General features: G+C 42.7%; 1 protein-coding gene across 4 annotated transcripts in view; it reads right to left on the reverse strand.

Moving 5' to 3' along the window:
* The window catches only part of ABHD16A (abhydrolase domain containing 16A, phospholipase), a 43,170-nt gene that overhangs the window by 762 nt on the left and 22,950 nt on the right, over window positions 1-19,458 (reverse strand). The window contains exons 7-21 of one of the 4 annotated variants that reach the window (XM_085854044.1): window positions 15,312-15,410; window positions 14,148-14,246; window positions 13,836-13,950; window positions 13,546-13,647; window positions 13,359-13,422; window positions 12,977-13,026; window positions 12,699-12,822; window positions 12,315-12,419; window positions 12,091-12,154; window positions 11,259-11,315; window positions 11,019-11,078; window positions 8,272-8,348; window positions 2,347-2,445; window positions 2,156-2,202; window positions 1,092-1,188 (exon numbers count right to left, since the gene is read on the reverse strand). In XM_085854044.1, coding sequence (XP_085710170.1) covers window positions 1,092-1,188; window positions 2,156-2,202; window positions 2,347-2,445; window positions 8,272-8,348; window positions 11,019-11,078; window positions 11,259-11,315; window positions 12,091-12,154; window positions 12,315-12,419; window positions 12,699-12,822; window positions 12,977-13,026; window positions 13,359-13,422; window positions 13,546-13,647; window positions 13,836-13,950; window positions 14,148-14,246; window positions 15,312-15,410 — 1,259 coding nt within the window. Of the gene's footprint in view, window positions 1-607; window positions 1,189-2,155; window positions 2,203-2,346; window positions 2,446-8,271; window positions 8,349-11,018; window positions 11,079-11,258; window positions 11,316-12,090; window positions 12,155-12,314; window positions 12,420-12,698; window positions 12,823-12,976; window positions 13,027-13,358; window positions 13,423-13,545; window positions 13,648-13,835; window positions 13,951-14,147; window positions 14,247-15,311; window positions 15,411-19,458 lie in introns of those variants that run through there. The other 3 variants (XM_085854046.1, XM_085854045.1, XM_085854047.1) reach the window with 3 other exon arrangements.

Consider the following 19,458-nt stretch of genomic DNA (forward strand, 5'->3'; position numbering starts at 1 on the left):
AATCAAATTTAAAAAAATACTCAGCTGCACATCCTTGGGTTCCACTTAGTATGCATACAAAGTTTCAAGCCATCATCATGGAGCTATGGGTGCTGACAAACACACATACATTCACAGGCTATTTTATTCGTATAGATTGCCACATGCCCCCAACATCACGTTGAAAGTTCCATTATGACGTAATCAAAGGCCTTTGCATTTTTGAAGCCTTTAATGCAATCGGCTGGAATTTTTAATCCAGTGAAATAATGGACTTAAATTATAAAATGCGCACATTATTTAGTGGTCATCGTGTGTGATTTAGTGGTCATTAAAGGGCGCATTGGGAATTGTGCCCTGAAGGGGGGAGGTGGTGGAGGGAGTGGGAGAGGTGGTCAGTCGTGTCAATTTAGTATTTTTGTCAAACGTGGAGTTTTTGTTTCTTCGCCATTGAGAAAATGAAAGCAAAGTAGTCAAAAAAAAAAGATGCGTGAAAACACCATGTAGTGAATGATAAAACATGCAGCAATGTTGTCTCAACTACTCGAGCATTTGGGGTGTCGTCCCACGTGGTCGTGGTGTAAAGAACCCCCCCCCCCCCCACTTCACGGTGACAAGACAAAATTAATCCGAGTATTTACCAGTTATTTATTAACCACAAAGGAATTAAATATCAAATGGAATTATGTAAAACAAATGTTGACAGTCATAATTAGCATTCAAACAAAACAAACCACAGCCTCAGTATACATTTCAAGCAAATGACATGTAATGTACATCGAACCAAGACTTAAATGTGGACAAGCATTCCTTTGATATGCACAACTGTAAGAAGAAAACCCCCCAAAAAACAGGTTTTTGTGGCACAAAGACAAAAGGTAGAAGCAGATCGTCATCGAAGGTTTAAACTGCTCAAAGACTGGAGCAAAAAGCGGGAAAGCCATGAGAGTTTTCGGAAATGAGACAAATGACCCAATAACTTAACAGAATGCATGGCTTTGGAAAGAAGTCCGATTGCATGCAATCATCTGAATCGAGGGAAGGGAACCGGAAAGAATGCGAGGAAGAGCGCTTCGAGCAAGAGGCGTCCTCTCAGTGACCAGTAGAACCACCTGACAAAATTATCCCTGCATGTTTTGGTAGAGCGAAGTCACTGGCAGGTAGGGGTGTGCAATGACTCATGTTGACGTTCTTCATGTAACGCTTCGCCTGAAGAAAATTCAGGGAGAAAAGCTTTTAGGGCACTGAATCCACTGGAGAGCTGCCACCTCTCAACAAAGCATTTTCCAGGCTTCCGCACTTGAAACTTCAAATGGCGGAGAGCATAAAATGGAAAAATATAACCTTCCTTGATTTCCAATAAAGTCATTTATGGAGGGGAAAAAAATAAATTTCTTTATCAAACAATACAAAACTCGAGTCAATCAGTCAAATCGTAACCAACTTAATCATGTAAACCGTTCCACAGCAAAAGGACCCATCATCTTAAAAATAATGACAAAGGTTAAAAGTTTTCGGTTGGAGATCTGTAAACAACAGGAACAACAAATACTTTCAAGCGGCATCAACAGAAAGGTGGTGCAGCAACGTTGGCCGACAAAATCGACCCGATCGTCGGATTCACTATACAAGTCTGGTTTGAAACATGTAAATATTACCGAAGCTCATTTTATTTCTCACTTTTCATCGAAGTTCAGCACTATTACAATGCTTAGGGGCTCATAATGGATGCCTCTGATTAGCCTCACTCATTCCCGAAAGGACAGGAGAGGATACTGCAATCAGTCTGTGTGTGTTTCAGTGACATTGGTCGTTATCTCCATATGCGGGTTTCAGAAGGTGGAACAGAGCTCTCCAAGGTGTGTGTGTGTGTGTGTGTGTGTGTGTGTGTGTGTGTGTGTGTGTGTGTGTGTGTGTGTGTGTGTGTGTGTGTGTGTGTGTGTGTGTGTGTGTGTGTGTGTGTGTGTGTGTGTGTGTGTGTGTGATCAACCAAGATGGAAGAATCCTCAGGGTGAGGAAATTAACTTAAGGAGGGAAGAAATTATGCACCATGGATCACCACCAGCGGTCTGACCTCATAACCAAGAGGGAAGAAATCAACTCGGTGTTGCAGCCCTCTTTAATAAACTTGAAAGAAATTATTACAGAGAAATGAAGCAAAATGTTTGCATCTTACCAGGAAAATCACCATCTGATTTTTTTGGTCATCGGTGAGGTCACTTCCTGCACGCAAGAAAAATGTTGCATAATGAATGACCGTTTAAACAAAATAAAAAGCAACCATTTCTCACAAGTCAATTCCGCTCGAGAACCCCACACCCATCGCTCCTCAACAGATACCACCTCAAGGAGTGAATGAAACCATACCTAATGCCCATGGATAAGTATCGCCCTCCTGCTCTATGTAGTCATGTATGGTGGAGGAGCACCACTCTTCAGAGACGACGACTTGGGAATAAAGTTTTGCTGAAAATGAAACGGATTAGGAAAGCATTTTAAACAAGTACGGCACTCGGTAGAGCGCATACTTCCACAAGGCTGAACCGTTTACGTTTTGTATCACACTGATGGTCCGGATCTGCATCTGGACCTTCACCAAATTGAAATCAATTCGTCCATGTCACCAACGCGACTTATCCACCAAGTTTTGGCCGAATTTGTCCGTAACGTTTACAGATACCGTGCCGTATACCGTTTTTGGCTCGATCACTCAATAGTGAAGAATCATTTTAAGAATTCTCGGATGCGCATTCAGATTCGGATCTGCAACAAAATGGAATCAGTTCGTCCTCGTCACAAATCCATCCTGCCCACCAAATTTCATCATAATCCGTCCACCACTTTTTAATATATCCTGCTCACAGACAGACAAATAGACAGGGGTGAAGACAACTCCGTCACCTTTGGTGGCAGAGGTAAAAAAAAGAGACTTAAAGTCAAAATAAATGGTTTCTATGATTACAATCGAGTTAAGTAAACCACATGTGGCAAATTACATCACAAGGCACAAGTTAAATGCTAAATTCTGGTGCTCAGTATTGTTGCCAGGAACGGTTTTCCAAATGTTTACTGCCATTATACCAATGCCAGCCTGCTGCAGGGCTGGAACAAGTGACGTACTATTTTTATTCTCTCAAAACAAAGGAACTACATACCAGAATCGTGTTCAATTTCTCTCTTTGCATCCGGGATGACCATCCGTTCACTTAACCACATCCAACAGTAAAAGATGTGACCTCATCATATCTGCACATGTTTACCTATCAATAATGAATCTAGGAAGAAGATGACTGTTAGTCAAAGGAAAGCCTATAGAGAAATAAGTGACGTAATGGTGACACAAATTGGAACACACACACGTGCACCAAGCCACTTTAACTGCTTTTTCTTTTCCCAAAGTGTCCAGTCCAAGGACGAATATTACAAGTTCAACTGGAAGGGCACTCGGGAGAGCGCACACCTCCGCCAGGCTGATTAGATTACGTTTTGTATTCCACTGATAGGTTAGATCTGGATTCAGACCTGAACTAAAATTTAATTGGCTTCTCATCACCAAACCAACTCATTCACCAAGTTTCGTCAGACTCTGTGTGGGAAGGGGGCGCAATGGCGGAGAGGAGGAGGAGCACAGCACAGGGGGGTTTATACTCGAACCCCAATACAAATACATGGATACAGCTTCTTAAAAGGAACCCATCTAATGAAAACAGACAAATATTTACAAAAGGACAATAATTCAAAAGGTAATGATAATAATGAAATAAATAAATACAAGTCGAGGCGCCTTTTCAAAGAGACTCAAATACAAAGGGAAAACAAAATAAAAATAAAACCCTTCCTTTTGAGTATTCTTGTACATAGTTTGGCCCAGGGTTGGTCTTTGAGGAATTTGGAATTGAGGCGCTTCCACCAGCTCGTGCAGACGTGCACAAAATGGCACCACATCGCTTCTCTCGTAGCGGAACAAATGCACGCCAGGCAATCTGTGAGCGGCACTCCACACCAAGGCTCAGAGACCCAGTGCAGTGGCTTTGTGCGCCGCTTGTCCTCACTGACCCAACCAAGAGCCAAAAAGCCAACTTCTTGCTTCACCATGTGAGCCAAATCGCCTCAACACGAATACAAGGATCGTGCCGTCATCCTCATGCGTGCGCTCACCCTGAACTCCCGCTTCTGACTGACTGTCGCCGAAACCACCATTCCCTCTCTCCTTCGCCTCTCAAAATGCGCAACCAACCCTTCCTTTTTGAGTCATGCTTAACAATCCTCCGCCTCCGGGGTGTGGCCTGCTCACAGGAAACCCAGGAAGGCAGGGCTTCTGCCTGCTCGGTATGTTTACTTGATTCTACTCATGGTTTTGGTCGTTAAAAAAAAAAAAAAAAAAAAAAAAGAGAGAGAGAAAAGTCAGAGGGTAATTACATACTGGGGAACCTTATTCTTACTCCCAAGCTAATTAACAGGGCAGGGGTGAAAACATAACCTTCACCTTCAGTGGCAGAGGTAGCTAATACAATCAGGATAAATTAAAAATAAATTACTACGGATGGTAAAGCATATCCAAAGGTTGTACCCAAATGACAAGGAAGAGCCTAACGTCTTGATGCTAAAATCTTCCCACGCATTTGCTCTCCAGCGAAAACGATTTGGTCCGTCCACTAGTCCACACAGTCTGTCCTTTTGAGTCCCAGTTCCACACAGAATCATCGGACCCTCTGCTGAAATGCCTTTTCCAGGTTTATCCAACACCGCCTCTGAGTAACATTTTTTTTTTGCAACATGGACAGTTTCATGATTTTCACACTCCACGACAGGGTAATTAAGTGGCAGACATCATGGAAATAGAAGGGTGCCATTATTTCGGCTTCATATTACAGATGACACCTTGCGTATTACATGCTACTCTGTTCTGGAATAATCATCCAATGCAAGAATCAGCGATTCACTCTCTGCTGGCATTTGAAGGCATATACTTATTGCGTGAACACTACACATGCAATGCAAAAGTTTTCAGTTTTCAGTACGCAGGAAGAGTAGCATGTTCCGCTTGAAGCAGAACCTTTAAAGTCGATGAAGCAATAAAACGAGTGTGCAGTCATAGGTTAGGAGTGCCTATCTGACCAAAAGGAACAACCTATGGTCACAGTGTGGAAACGTAGGATATTTGAGGTACATAGATCTGAAAACATTTCCTGCTGATCCTGCAAATGATCTTTCATCTGATAATTTTCTCATGTCCTTATATCTTGATTATTTTTTTTTTTCAATCTTTCCGCTTCAATGTGCTTAGTTTGAGGTTTGCTTTTGCCTCATCATCAAAGGAAGCAAGAATCATTCAAAACTATCTCAACTACGTCTACTCAAAGGTATTGATGAAGAATGTGGATTTCAAAAAGTCTGGTTGTAATTGCAAATACACCTGCAAGGTTGGTGGGAAGCGATATACGATTGCTCAGGACAAAATTGTCAGCAGTCAAAATATTTATTTTTGTTACATTAGCTCATTCATTTCAGAGTTTATTTCCAAATACGACTCTGCCACCAGCCTTGCTCATTGAGAAGAAGAAAAAAAAAAAACAGGACTGCCTGTTATTTTCTGAAGCTCACCTGGATCAGGAATCAGGAGCAACAGTCACTCAATCCCCCCCCCACCCCCATTACACTGAATTTTTTTAATGCCATGAACAAACCCCCCCCCCCAACCCCAAAAGACCTCCTTAATGAGCACAGATTTTGATGCAATCAATACACCTTCGTTAGGTATCAGATTTGAAGCTTTTTTTTCTTCTTTTTTTTTGTATACCTTGTCGAGGCTCGTGTGAGAGCTTACACAACACACAGCAAGGGGAGCATGAGACATGAGGGGCGGGAGTGGGACGGACAAAACAATGGGGAACGGAGACTTTAGGAGATCTGTGGAAGGGAGAGGGATGGGGCGGGGAACATGGGGGTATACAAGATGGACATTAAAGGGACTTTCAGGAAGGAAAGCAGGGAATTTGAAGGAGGTGGGTTTGGGTTGGATTAACGGGGGTAGAAAAGATCGAGGATTTGGATGGACGATGATAAGATGGGGTGGTAAAACAGCTGTTTTGAAGGCCTGGAGGGAAGAATGGGATTGAATAGAGTGAGGGAGTTTATTCCAAAGGTGGGGAAAAAAAAGAGGAATAAAAGAGTGAAGGTGAGCAGTGATTCGTGATTTTGGTAGTTTTACCAGAAGGGGGTTGTTGGCGGACCTTGAGCGCCCTGCAGAAATGTGGTGGGGGGGGGGAAAATCGCAGAGAGCAGGGGGGGGGCGAGGCTGGAGAGGAGACGGTCGAAGACAGAAAGACCACCGACCTGCCTGCGGTGATTGAGTGAGAATCCCAAATACTCAGCCTCATTGTGGGAGATGCCAATGATCCGGAATGCCTTAGTTTCCACAGCGTGAAGCCGAGAAAGGTGGGAGGCAGGAGCACCAGCCCAGAGGGGAGAGCAGTACTCCATCAGGCTGCGGACGAAAGCTTTGTATGTGGTCAGGAGCACAGGTGGGCCGAGGAAGGACTTTGCACGACGGAGGATTCCCAGTCGGCGACTGGCTTTGGAGGAGAGGTTTGAAATGTGGCTTTCCCAGGAAAGGTCATGGCAGATTGTGAGACCCATAAGCTTGAAAGAAAGGACTTCTTCCAGAGGATTGTTGAGAAAGTGGATGGGGGGATTTTGTAAACGGTCCTTTCGAAGAGACAGACATAGTGAGAGTGTGAGATTTGTCTGGATTGAAAGACATGTTCCACGTGTTGGACCAGTTTGTGATTTTACCCAGATCTGCAGTGAGCGAAGAAGCTGCTGCTTGCCGGTCTGAGGGATGACCGATGGTGCGGCAGAGGGTGGAGTCATCAGCAAAGGGATATAGAGGATTTTCCAGAGAGTCGGAGAGATCATTGATGAAAACCAGAAAAATAACAGGGCCCAGAACAGGCACTACCTTGAGGAACTCCAGCCTGGTCAGGAAGAGGGGATGAAAGAACTCCATTTAGGGCCACACGTTGACTGCGACAGGAGAGGAAGTCTGCGAGCCATGAGTGGAGATGGCCTTGGATACCATGGGGAGAGAGTTTGGTGAGCAGGGCAGGGTGCCAGACCATGTCAAAAGCAAGTGATATGTCTAGGGATTCGGCTCGGATTTCCTGTCCGGCATTGAGGACCTCCATCCATTGTTGGGAGAGCAGAAGCAGCATATCCAGGGTAGAGTGATCTGGTCTGAAACCAAATTAATGATTGGAAATCAAGCCATTGGAGAAGAGGAAGGATTTAACAATTTTAACTAAGTTTCATCAAAATCGTGTGTTTGGTTCAAGCGATAATGACTGGTGTTTCTAGATTGACTCACCTATGGACACTGCTCGATCACATAAGCTCACCTAACTAAAGTCCAGGTGAGCTAATAATCTATTACTAAAAGGAGAAACATCCATCCGTGTGTGTGTGTGTCACACTTCATTCTAAAAAAGCTTCACACGAGGCTGAGATATCGTTTAAAGAAAAAAAATATATATATATATATATATATAAATATAAAAGGTCCCTGGTTCTCGCTGCCGTAGAATAAAAACGGTACCATTGGAAAGCTAATGATCGATTTACTTGGAACAAATATTTGTGTCTGTTTAATCATAAAGATAGCCGTTTTAAAAGCCAATCTTTTGGGAATGAAGAGGCAGCAACAGCAAGAATGGGAGCTTACTTCAGTAGTTCCAATAGTAACATTTATTATTCTACGACATCAGGAACCTGTGAGAAGGACACAATGTAATATTTCTCTAAACAAAAGAAAAAGATATAAAAAATACACAGAAGGAGCACACAAACAGCAGCAACAACCAGAACAACAACAACAACAACAACAACAACGTGTTACAAAATACATTATTCAGGGGTTTCACTTCATTTACATGCTCAGAGAGACAGATGGATATGCAATACGTTTGTGAAGTAAAACATGCTGCCTTTTGATTAAACCCGTCAGCGAAGCGATAGGTCGGCAAGGCTAGTAATAATAAAACTTCTGACTGAATCTGTTCTGGTTATAAATCACCATTTACTCATTGGAAGTCAATTTATACACTGGCTGAATGACCATGATCACCGAGCTTTGAGGACTTCATTGGACAAATCAAGACCCAATGAATTCACATCGAAACAAATGCTTCATTTGGTGGGCATGAGGGGAGGGTGCCAGGAGGTCAAAATTCTGACATTCCTGCATAGGTAATATGTCAATAAGCTATTTAGCTTCCTCACAACACTCAACCTCACCTTCATCGCTGGGTTTTCCGAAGGCCAACCATCCGAGTAAGACTCGGCATGATTTTTCAACCATCAGATTAGGATACCTATGGAGCAGAAAAAAAGGAATTTGATTCCAATGACTCATTTAAATATAAACCGAGATTTCTCATGAGATCTGATAAGATTCTGTCAGGGTAATGCACGCATGGTGTCTGGTGAACAAGTGCAAATTCTCACTGGCATCAACAAATGACTTCATATTTCACTGATGACCAGCAATATTATAAGCAAAATTATAAAGCCAAAAGATGCATCAAAAAACAACAAACTAGAACGGCACTCGGTGGAGCGCACACCTCCACCAGGATGAACACTATGTTTTGTATCCCACTGATCGAATTGATCTGCTGATCTGAACCAAAATCTAATCAGGTTGTTGTTGTCACTGAAACAACTCATCCACCTATTTTCGTCATAATCTGTCAATAAAACTTTTTTGAAATCTGATGCATCGTTTTTGGCCCGATCTCTCAATGGTGAAGAATCACTTTAAAAATTCTAGTATCCCGATCTGGAACTGAATCTTCACCAAAATCGAATCAATTCATCCTTGTTCCACATCCAACCTGTCCAGCAAATTTGGTCTGAATCCGTCGACAATATTTTGAGATATCCTTCTCACAGACGGACAGACAAGGTTGAACACATAACCTCCGTCCACCTTCGGTGGCAGAGGTAATGAAGGTGTAGAAAGGAGAAGGCAAATAGGTGATAAAGACCAGATGGGGAAAAATATCGACAGCAACATAAGCACATCGGGTGTAAATGGTGGAAGGTGGTTTCCATGTCCGACAACAATGACAAGCTGAGATATAAATCTGCCCTCAATATGCGATTATCTCCATAGAGAATGAGCCTCAAAAACGAGCAATCCAAAGCAAGAGGTCACAAATGAAGGAACCACACCACCTTTCCCAATGTGATTCACAAATAAAATATCAGTGGCAGTTCAATAATATTAGGTAGCATCAACACCACCTCACGATGACGCTAATTCAGAGTCACTAAGGGCATGAAAATCTCCTCACACCATATCCTCAATATGAAACGTAGCATGGTGGCTCGATGAGAATCATCTGATGTGAAACTTGGAGACAAAGAAGAAAAAAAAAAGATTGGCAGCAAGAGGAATTATTCATGGTTTGGTGTTCCCAATGCTACGTGTGCTTATTTTTTTATGATTATTCCATGAGCCTCGCTCTTGGAGAGAAAAAAAAATGAAATAAAAGGGTGGGACACCATGACATACTCAAGCAAGCAAAAAATAATCATAATAAATACAAGTCTGAAGACGACGATGACTCACGAGCGGTATTTGACGATGTAGATTGTTTCAGAAGTCAAGGATGAGACAATGTGATAATGTTTGACCAAGTTATAAAAATGATCAACATGATGTGGTACGAGTGACGGGTTATTAGCTGCAAAATGTCGAAAACCCGGTTTCGTTCAACAACTTTCAAAATTTGACCTTTGCATAACCTTTAAAGGTCACAAAACAATGTTGTGGATATTAAAATAAGGAAACTGGATACGTGCTATAGCTTATTGCAGTTAGCTCATCGAAGAAGGTCGAAAACCCGGTTTGATTCCCACAACTTTGAAAATTTGACCGTTGTGAACTTTAAAGGTCAAAGGTCAAGGATTATGACCTTTGGTGCAAAACTTCCTCTGGAACATTCCAGGAACAATATAACGTCATATAGGCGATATGGCATTTCGCACTCCTCGGATTATCCACACTTTGATGAAATCAGCATAAAAACAATCTTGAAGGGGGCGCCACGGGCAAGGTGTTCGAGATAGAGCAAAATGGTTTCAAGACTTGAGGTGGGGAATGACCTCAAGATTATGCATAAAAAAATATTGTCATCCCAGCTCTCAAAGTTTGGGCGGTCGTATGATTTTAATGCCAAAATTCGAAATTTTCTAAGTTCATGACCTTGTGACGAAAATGAAAAATCGAGCTCCGTGGGGCTATGCAGGTGCCATTGGGCTAACCAAATACCAAAACCCCTGCCAGATTCGACAAACCCCTCGGAGAAGATGGATTTTTATGTCAAAATCGCAATTTTCTAAGTTCGTGACCTTGTGACCTTGACCTTGGGACGAAAATGGAAAAAAAAAAATCGAGGTCCGTGAGGCTATGCAGGTGCCATTGGGCTAACCAAATACCGAAAACCCTGTCAGATTCGGCAAACTCCCAAGGAGAAGATGCAAATTGAAATCGGCTACCCCCTAAAAACACAATTTGCAATTTTCTAAGTTCGTGACCTTGTGGCCTTGACCTTAGGACGAAAATGAAAAAAAAAATAAATAAATAAATAAATAAATGGAGCTCCGTGGGGCTATGCAGGTGTCATTGGGCTAACCAAATACCGAAACCCCTGTCAGATTCGGCAAACTCCCAAGGAGAAGATGCAAATTGAAATCGGCTACCCCCTAAAAACACGTTTTTTGGGTATGGCTCTGCCCATAATGGGCGCACCATGCCCATTCTCAGGAAAACGCAATTAGATCATGATATAAACCTCCCACCAAAATTTTATCAGGATCGGATCAAAACCCACGGAGATATGCTCAGGACAGAGACAGACAGACACACAGACACACAACAATAACAAATATAGTGGTCACTTATTTTTTTCGTGGAAATATTTTTTTGTGAACCAACAGTGGGTAAGGGAGAGATAATGCACGCAGACAGAACTTACCTGTGTTTCATAAGCCGCATGAGAAGCTCATTGCCTCGGTTTGTGCTTGGATCCTCAGGTCTACAAAAGTAAAGGGATTATCAGAGATTGTGACATACGGTTGAGAACAAGTTAAAAAAAAATTCAAAGATCCTTTAAACAAGACTGTAAATGCCAACGTCAACTATTCAATGCCAGACTGTCATTTTAAGGATATACTATTGTGCGAAGTAAATAAAATCACAAGCCAAGAAGACTTACACCAACGAGATGACTTCATCAAGAGTCCTCCTTATCAACAACACGGGGCCAGGATACCTGTGTAGCAGAACGACATTGGGGGTACGCAGCCCATTAAACATCAATAGATGTGCAACTACCTTTCTTCCCAATGAATCCTGTGGTGAGGCAGTTGCTCTGAAATAGCTTGCCTTCTCTTCCTGGAAGGCTAATCTGACTGAAGGCAATTCCAAAAAGTCTGCAAGTGTGTGTCCACTCTCAGGAGGGCCAGAAAACAATGTCTGCCCAACCTCAAGATTCAAGAATGACCTTTCAAACTAGTCTCCCTCCTCTTAAGCCTAGTGGTGCCATATTAAGTGCGTCACTGGAGTATGCTTCTCTTCCGTCCCTTCCCTCTCTTCAAATGGCATTGCAGCCGGCTCCGCTCGTGAGAAGGCCGAATGCCTCAATTCTGTGTTTGCTTCCAAATATTGTGTCCCCCAAACCCTCACTCTTGGTACCCATCCTTCTATCGAGCCCAACTGCTGCTGGACTCTGTGTCTTCTCCTGTCACTCATTCCTCCCCACACCCATTGTTTGTCCAAGTCTGCCTCTACCTTGGCCTTCAACTCTGCTATTGGTGTCCCCACCGCCCTCTCTCAACTGCTCCTTTTGTCCAGTTGTGTTCTTATCCAGTGTCCTAATTCTAGCTCTTCCACGAGCCTAGATTATGTATTCAAAAAAATATATATACATGCAAATTCAAATAAGGTGGTGCTAAAGGAGGACACCAACCATCAAACTCAGTAAAAAATTAAAAAATAAATTCTAAAGAGGGCAGTAGAAATTTGTAAGGAGTGATGCCGATTCTCACTTGCAAAGTTGTTCACAATTGTTAAGGTTCATGTGCTCTTTCACCGTTAGAACCACCAACGATCCTGCAGAAGAAGCATCCTGCATTGAGGACTGGAGCGTGTCAGGTGCAAAGGTAGAGCTATGCTTCATGATCAAGACAGAAATGTGAAGCATGGTATGGTGCTCATGTTATGGGTGAGTACTGGTGTGGTAAGCTGCAAAAACAGGAGGTGAGACACTCACGCCAACCTTCCGGCATGACCTTCAGAGCAAGCGGGACAAGATTATCAAACGAGGCATCCAGTACGAGGCCTGCAATTTCAGGATACGACATCGCTGCCCATGTGGCTGGGAACAAATAGAGACAGAAAAATGACTGCCACTTCAGACAGTGGGTACAAGAGGCGCACAGAGATAAACAAGTGGTACATCACCCATGCATTACCTCTCAAATAGAATACAAGTAAATTTATATGTGAGCACTTGTTCATCCATCAAATATAACATGCCAACATGACTAAATCTGAGGATTGGATGAACAGCTAAGAAACACTTCCCTTTTTAACTTCCAGCCCACTTGCCCCCTCTCGCACCCCCCCCCCAATGCAACCCCATTCCCAAGTTTACCTGTGAAACCACCAATGGACCAGGCATAAATAAAAATTCTATCAATATCGAAGCGTAGTTTGTGGATAGCAAAGTTCAATACGATATCCATTGCGTTTGCCTCGGTCTGTGGCCCAGGAACACCCTGATGCAAAAAAAAAAACAAATTACTCTGTATTTTACAATCCAATCATCACAATATACACACAAACGTCTCAGCAAGAAATCCTCACTCCCAGCAGTCCATGATGTAAAGCAGAGCCTTGTAGGGACAAGGCAACTCGAGACGTGATACTTACTGTACTGCTGGCAAAACCTGGATGATTCCATCCCAGGACAGAGTAATTACCTGGGCGAGATCATGACAGCACATGAAAATTGCTTATGAACTGGTCTCGTGAACAAGGATACACAAAACATCTCATGGCAGGTCCATAAGCCTCCCAGACACGACAGCTTAGAGTTTTCCCTATAGCCAGGCATGAAACAGAGGGAGACAGGTGAGGGAAGGAATTCTGACAGCTTGAAAGACATAGTCTTAAGAGGTATAAAAGACACCATGGCAGATTGGAGCATGATGATGTTCCAAACTGGTAGAGTTGACTTTTATATTTGCATTCCCATTTGTAAACTATTGACTACATGTGACATCAACGGGTGAGAAACAGTGGCAATGTGTACCCTGAAGAGGTGTAGCCATGCAGCCAATTTCATAGAATCCTGCATTTCCTTCACAGCAAATAACCTGAAACAAGCAGACACAGAAAAACAGAGAATACAAAATCTGTCAGGATTTATAATAATGAAACACAGGTGTAAGTGATCCACTCTAGGATTTCTTTATAGTAGAACCCCCTCCTGTCCTCACCAGGATACCACCCTCGGCAGACCTCGTGCCTCGACGGTCTACAAACATGCAGTCAATGTGGTTGTCATCACACGCTTGCAGCTTTGCTCGTTGTCCATGAAACTGCCGTGCATCAGCACAACCATGTCATTTCCATCACCATAATCATCATTTTACGTCACCTTTTTGGAACAAAAGTATGTTTATCTTCCAATCCTGGTCATTTCACACACCTGAAAAGTAAAATTGTTTTTTATTGGTGTGGGGAATAAAGTGAAAAGCAATTGAGCAAAAACGGCACAGGGCCATACCTCCTCGACCAGCTTAGCACGACCTTCGTGGAGTTGCGAACAAATGGAATTTTGCAGCAATCCCAATGACCCAGGGTAAACCAAGCGACGCCCAAACGTGCGTACAACAATTGCTCTGAAATTCAAGAACACACCGCATGACAACACCATTGGACAATTTGACCGCTGATTGAGGAGTGTGGAGGTGGGTTCGGGGGTGAGGGAGGAGTACATTTGAGGAAATAAAAGGAAGTTGAAAGAGAAACCAAACCACTCAAGGTGAATGAAAGCTGGCTCAAAGGCTAAAACAAATGCATTATGTGAGATGCATACCCAAGTAGTTGTAAAAGTAGTGCAGAGAGCCTTTCATAAAGGCTGCGCTGCTTGGGTTGCTCTTTCAGTAATGTTACGCCATGTCGTGATGCCTCCACCCTAATAGGGATGCAAAAGGGGTGGATCTAGTAGGTAGTTGGCCTGAATTGATACAATCATTGCTCTCATGCCTGCCATTAAAATAACCAGATCACCCAAAAATTTATGCATTATTAGTTCTTGAAAATTTTTTATTTTTTATTTTTAAAGAATTCAGCTTCTTAGTACAAGTTAAAAAACAAGGCCGAGCATATCATGAAAAACAAGTAAAAAAATAAATAAATAAATAAATCAAGTCATATTCCCCGTTGTTTTAGTAATTTTGCAGTCCGAAATTAAATGGCTAGCCAATATTTACGTACAACTAAAATGGCCGCCAATCTACCAGTCGGCCATCTTTGATCAGATTGCAAAATAAAGTGAGGTGCACGTGTGTGCCATCATGTGCTGTGCTTGTGTCACGTTTGAACAAAATCGGACATTGCATGTCTGAGAAATGGTTGGGGACACATTTAACAACAAAATGGCCACGAGTCGGCCATCTTGGTTCCGATCTCGAAAAAAGAAAAATGATGTGTATATGCAAGCCATCGTTTGTTATCTGGGTGCCAAGTTTGAACAACATCGGAAAACGCATGTCCGAGAAATGGTCGAGAACATGTTCAACATCAGGTTTCTAAAAACGAAAATGGCCGCCAGTCAGCCATCTTTGATCACACTGCGAAACAAAACGATGGGCATATGTATACCATCATGTGTTGTCAAACGCAAACCCAACTACCCAGGATACACCAAGCAACGGCCAAACTTGTGAACAACAATTTTTATGAAATTCAAGAACACACTGAGTTACAACTCCATTTGACTGCTGATGGAAGAGTGTGTGTGTGTGTGTGTGTGTGTGTGTGTGTGTGTGTGTGTGTGTGTGTGTGTGTGTGTGTGTGTGTGTGTGTGTGTGTGTGTACACCTGTGTGGGGGGGGGGAGGGGAGGGGAGGTGGCGTTTATGGGGTGAGGGAGGAGTACATTTGAGGAAATAAAGGGAAGTTGAAAGGGAAACCAAAGCACTCGAGTTGAATGAAAGCTGGCACAAAGGCTAAAACAAATGCATTATGTGAGATGCATACCCAAGTAGTCGTAAAGGTGGAGCAGAGAACCTTTTGAAAAGGGTGCGCTGCCTGGGTTGGTCTTTCAGCGATTTTACACCATGTCGTGATGCCTCTTCCCTTATAGGGATGCAAAAGGGGTGGATCTAGTAGGTAGTTGGCATAAATTGATACACTCACTGCTCTCATGCCTGCCATTAAAATAACCAGATTGCTGAAAAATTTATGGATTAATCGTTCTTGACAAAATATTTTAAAAAATTAAGCTTCTTGATGAAAGTTAAGAAACAAGGCTGAGCATATCACGGATATCATGAAAAACAAGTTAAAAAATTATCGCCCCTGCCGTTTCGGCAATTTTGCTGGAGAGAGATAGAGAGATAGAGAGATAGAGAGACATTGGGACCATACTCTGTGCAGAGCGTTGGTGCTGCTTAAGCAGTACTTGGCTGTTGGGCACAATCCTGGACAGGTCGCCACTCCGACAGTATACCAGCAAGCTGGCACTCATTTTGCTGATCTCGGAAGGATGACAGGCCAAGTTAACCCCACCTGGTATTAATTCAACAGCTGAGCGGGATTTGAACTCAGGACCATAGGATCCAAAGTCCACCACTCTAACCATAAAGCAAACACCAGGCATAGAGTAGTTATAGGGCCAGCCCATATTTATGCACAACTAAAATGGCCGCCAATGTACCAGTCGGCCATCTTTGATCAGATCAGAAAAATAGTGTGAGGTGCATGTGTACGCCATCATAAACTGTGCTTGTGCCAAGTTTGAACAAAATCAGACCATGCATATCTAAGAAATGGTTGGGGACACATTTAACAACAAAATGGCCACCTGTCGGCCATCTTGGATCTGATCTCAGAAAAAAAAATGACGTGTATATATATATATATATATATATATATATATATATATATATATATATATATATATATATATATATATATATATATATATATATATATATATATATATATATAAGCCATCATTCATTATCCGTGTGCCAAGTTTGAACATCATCGGTAAATGCATGTCCGAGAAATGGTTGAGGATGTGCTCAACATCGGTTTTCTTCCAACTAAAATTGCCACCAGTCGGCCATCTTTGATCGCATTGCCAAATAAAAGGGTGTGCATATCTATACCTTCATGTGTTGTCTTTCTGCCGAGTAGGAATAAAAACTCTGTAAAAGCATGTCAGAGAAAAGGTTGACGTGTTCAACGTCAGGTTGTTTTTTTACAACTAAAATGTCAAACATGGAGGAGGAAGCGTGATGATCTGGGTCTCTTTTGCTGGATCCAGAGTCGGCGACTTGCACAGAGTGACTGGCTCCCTGAACCAAAAGGGCTACCACAGCATTTTGCAGCGCCATGCAATACCCTCTGGTCTACGCCTAGTTGGTCAGGGGTTCATCCTACAACAAGATAACGACCCAAAACATACCTCCAGGCGATGTCAGAACTACCTTAGAAGAAAAGAACAAGACGGTAGGCTTCAAATCATGGAATGGCCAGCACAGTCTCCAGACTTAAAACCCATCGAGCTGGTTTGGAATGAAGTGGACAGAAGAGTGAAAAGCAAACCAAGTGTTTGGAGTGTTTGCTTGAGTGCTTAAGCCGCTTGGCGAGTGCTCTACAAGCTGATTGGTAATGGAACACACCTCGGCACTTGTGCTAGGCCGAGGACACTTTTCTGGATCTGCCATTTGTGTAATGGAAAAAAAAGAAGTTAATTTCGTGTGATGTTCAACCCTTTTCCCCTTGTGTTGAGCTTTTTCAGCTTTTCAACACCGCTGGGGCAGTTTTGCTTCATCCTCGGGACAGATGCTCCGATTTTAAAAACCGCAACTTTCCGCAGAGTGCATGGGTTAGTCCATTTATTGATGAGGGGGTGTTTCGTGATTATTGTTGCATTTATATACATTAAAATCGTAGTTATTATTCCACTTGCTCTCTCGACCAATATTTACCTCGCCCCCTAATTTTGTAACAGTTCTGTCTAGTTAAACATCAGGAGAAAACATTTTTTCATCAATTCATTACATCACAGTGCTTCCTTTCCTCGAGATGAAGCATTCCCTTTGCGATACGTTTATCACCACATGCAAGTTATGTTTTGTCGCCAAAGTGAAACCCCACCTTTGGGGAACCCCATCTCTTGTGTGGGACCCCCCGAAATTAGATGGGATGCAAGCCCCTAATGCCGCTTCTGATCGTGAACACCATACATGAAATCATATACCAAGAGAATCTTGTGGAAAAACGGTTCAGTGTGTATTTGGAGGTGGTGACAATGAACAAACAACTCTTCCATTTCACAGAGAACTTGAAGAGAAAGGCAATGTGCTTGAACCAAAAAGTTATTGGCAAGCATCAGCGTGCACTCCAAGAATGGTTTGAAGCACTTAAAACCGCAACGAATCACAGTCCCACAAATTGAACGTGATATTCATGATAAATCTCCAAAATAAATTGTTCAAATCTGATGAATATATTGATGCTTTATACACGTTAAAACTTTTCGACAGAGAGTGCAAACTTTTCATCATTTTGTGAGCGACCTTGGAGATGGGAGTAGAAATTAACTTTCACAAGTTAGGTACAACGACTTCTTTTTTTTTTTTTACTTGGTCGAACATTTATGGTGGAACTGTGACGCATACACATGGGCAGACGAAGACACGAGGCAACACTGAAGTTGACCCCAGACAAACATAGCAAGTGACCATGGGGAAAGTGACAACTCCTTGGGCACTCTGGCAGTAACGGCATCTTTATCAAGTCAACATAATTTCTCTCCGCAGTCAGTGGGGCAATTAAGGAGAAATCAATCCCGACTCCTGACCCAACATGGGACGTCAACCAAAGGGCTTTGACCGTGCTCTATCCACAAAATGCTGACTGTCAAGCGAGGAAGCAGCATGTACTGCTAACAACAAAGCCATTGGGTTTGATCACCTTTAGGTTGATCATACAGCAACAAGACACAATGTTCCACACCACAAGTCTCATGAGAAGTGTAATAAAATCACAACATTATTAAAGACTTTGGTAGGCTGGCTATTGTCAGAATTGAACTCACTAGTGCAGGCACGTACGTGCAAAAAAAAAAACAGAAAAAAAAAAAGAATTGTCACGTCAATCGTGACGTCAGAGCACCGTGTCCTGTCATTGGTTTGGTAAATAAATGGCCATAACTTGGGAACCACTTGTCCGATTAATATCAAACCTTGAAAAGGCACATCCTCAGGTCCCGAGCAATATAGCTGGCAAGTTTCAATTCGATCGGACCAGTGGTTGGCGAGAAACAGCGGTCGCAGACACACAGACAGACACACACACACAGTGATTGCTGGAATTATAGATAGATGACATTACAGACTCAAAGCAGGCGCTGTAATCACAGAGTCACCAATTTGTTGAATACAATTAATATTTGGGTTTTCTGAACTGAGTTATTCAAAATGCATCCATCAAATAAGAACTAGCGTGAAGTTGATGGCACGTCATCGCAAATCCCCCCCCCCTCCCCAACCCCACGCTTCCCACCTTCAGCAAAGATTAAATATGGCTAAAAGGTTCACCAGGAATGACCCAATATCAAATTTACAGTTATTCCCTCCCCCCCCCCGTTTTGACCCCCTGTGACATGACTAAGGAAGTTCCCACCCCCTGGAGCATGAACCGGGGGTCAAATGAAAAAAAAAATTTTAGATCACATATTTAATGCGTCCCTCAATATTAATTGCATATACAGTCAACCCCCGCTTCATCGCGGTTCACCTATCGCGCCCCCGGTTCATCGCGGGTTTTCCCTTGGAACGTAACTAATTTTTTCTGCAGATTCCCTGGTACATCGCGGTAATAATATATAAAATATAAATTATTTAAGCAATAAATTATAACGCGTGGTGCTCGACCAGTCACACAACGCACGAGACAAGTTTCGCTTGTGAACTTCGAATATTTTCTACGTTTTTTTTCTCCAAGCCCCACGATGCCGCCCAAATGCCCTGCACCTTCTAAGGCTTCTCGAAAGGAACCGAAGCGCCAGAGGAAGGTCCTGGGACGCTCCAGGAGAAGGTTAAGGTAAAGGTGCTCGATATATGCTTCGGGAAGGAAAAAGGTTTGCCGCCGTTGGACGAGCACTGCTCGT

The sequence above is a fragment of the Eptatretus burgeri genome, chromosome 14 (genome assembly GCF_056783735.1).
Source record: "Eptatretus burgeri isolate ZD-2024b chromosome 14, Ebu_testis_v1, whole genome shotgun sequence".
Lineage (NCBI taxonomy): Eukaryota > Metazoa > Chordata > Myxini > Myxiniformes > Myxinidae > Eptatretus > Eptatretus burgeri.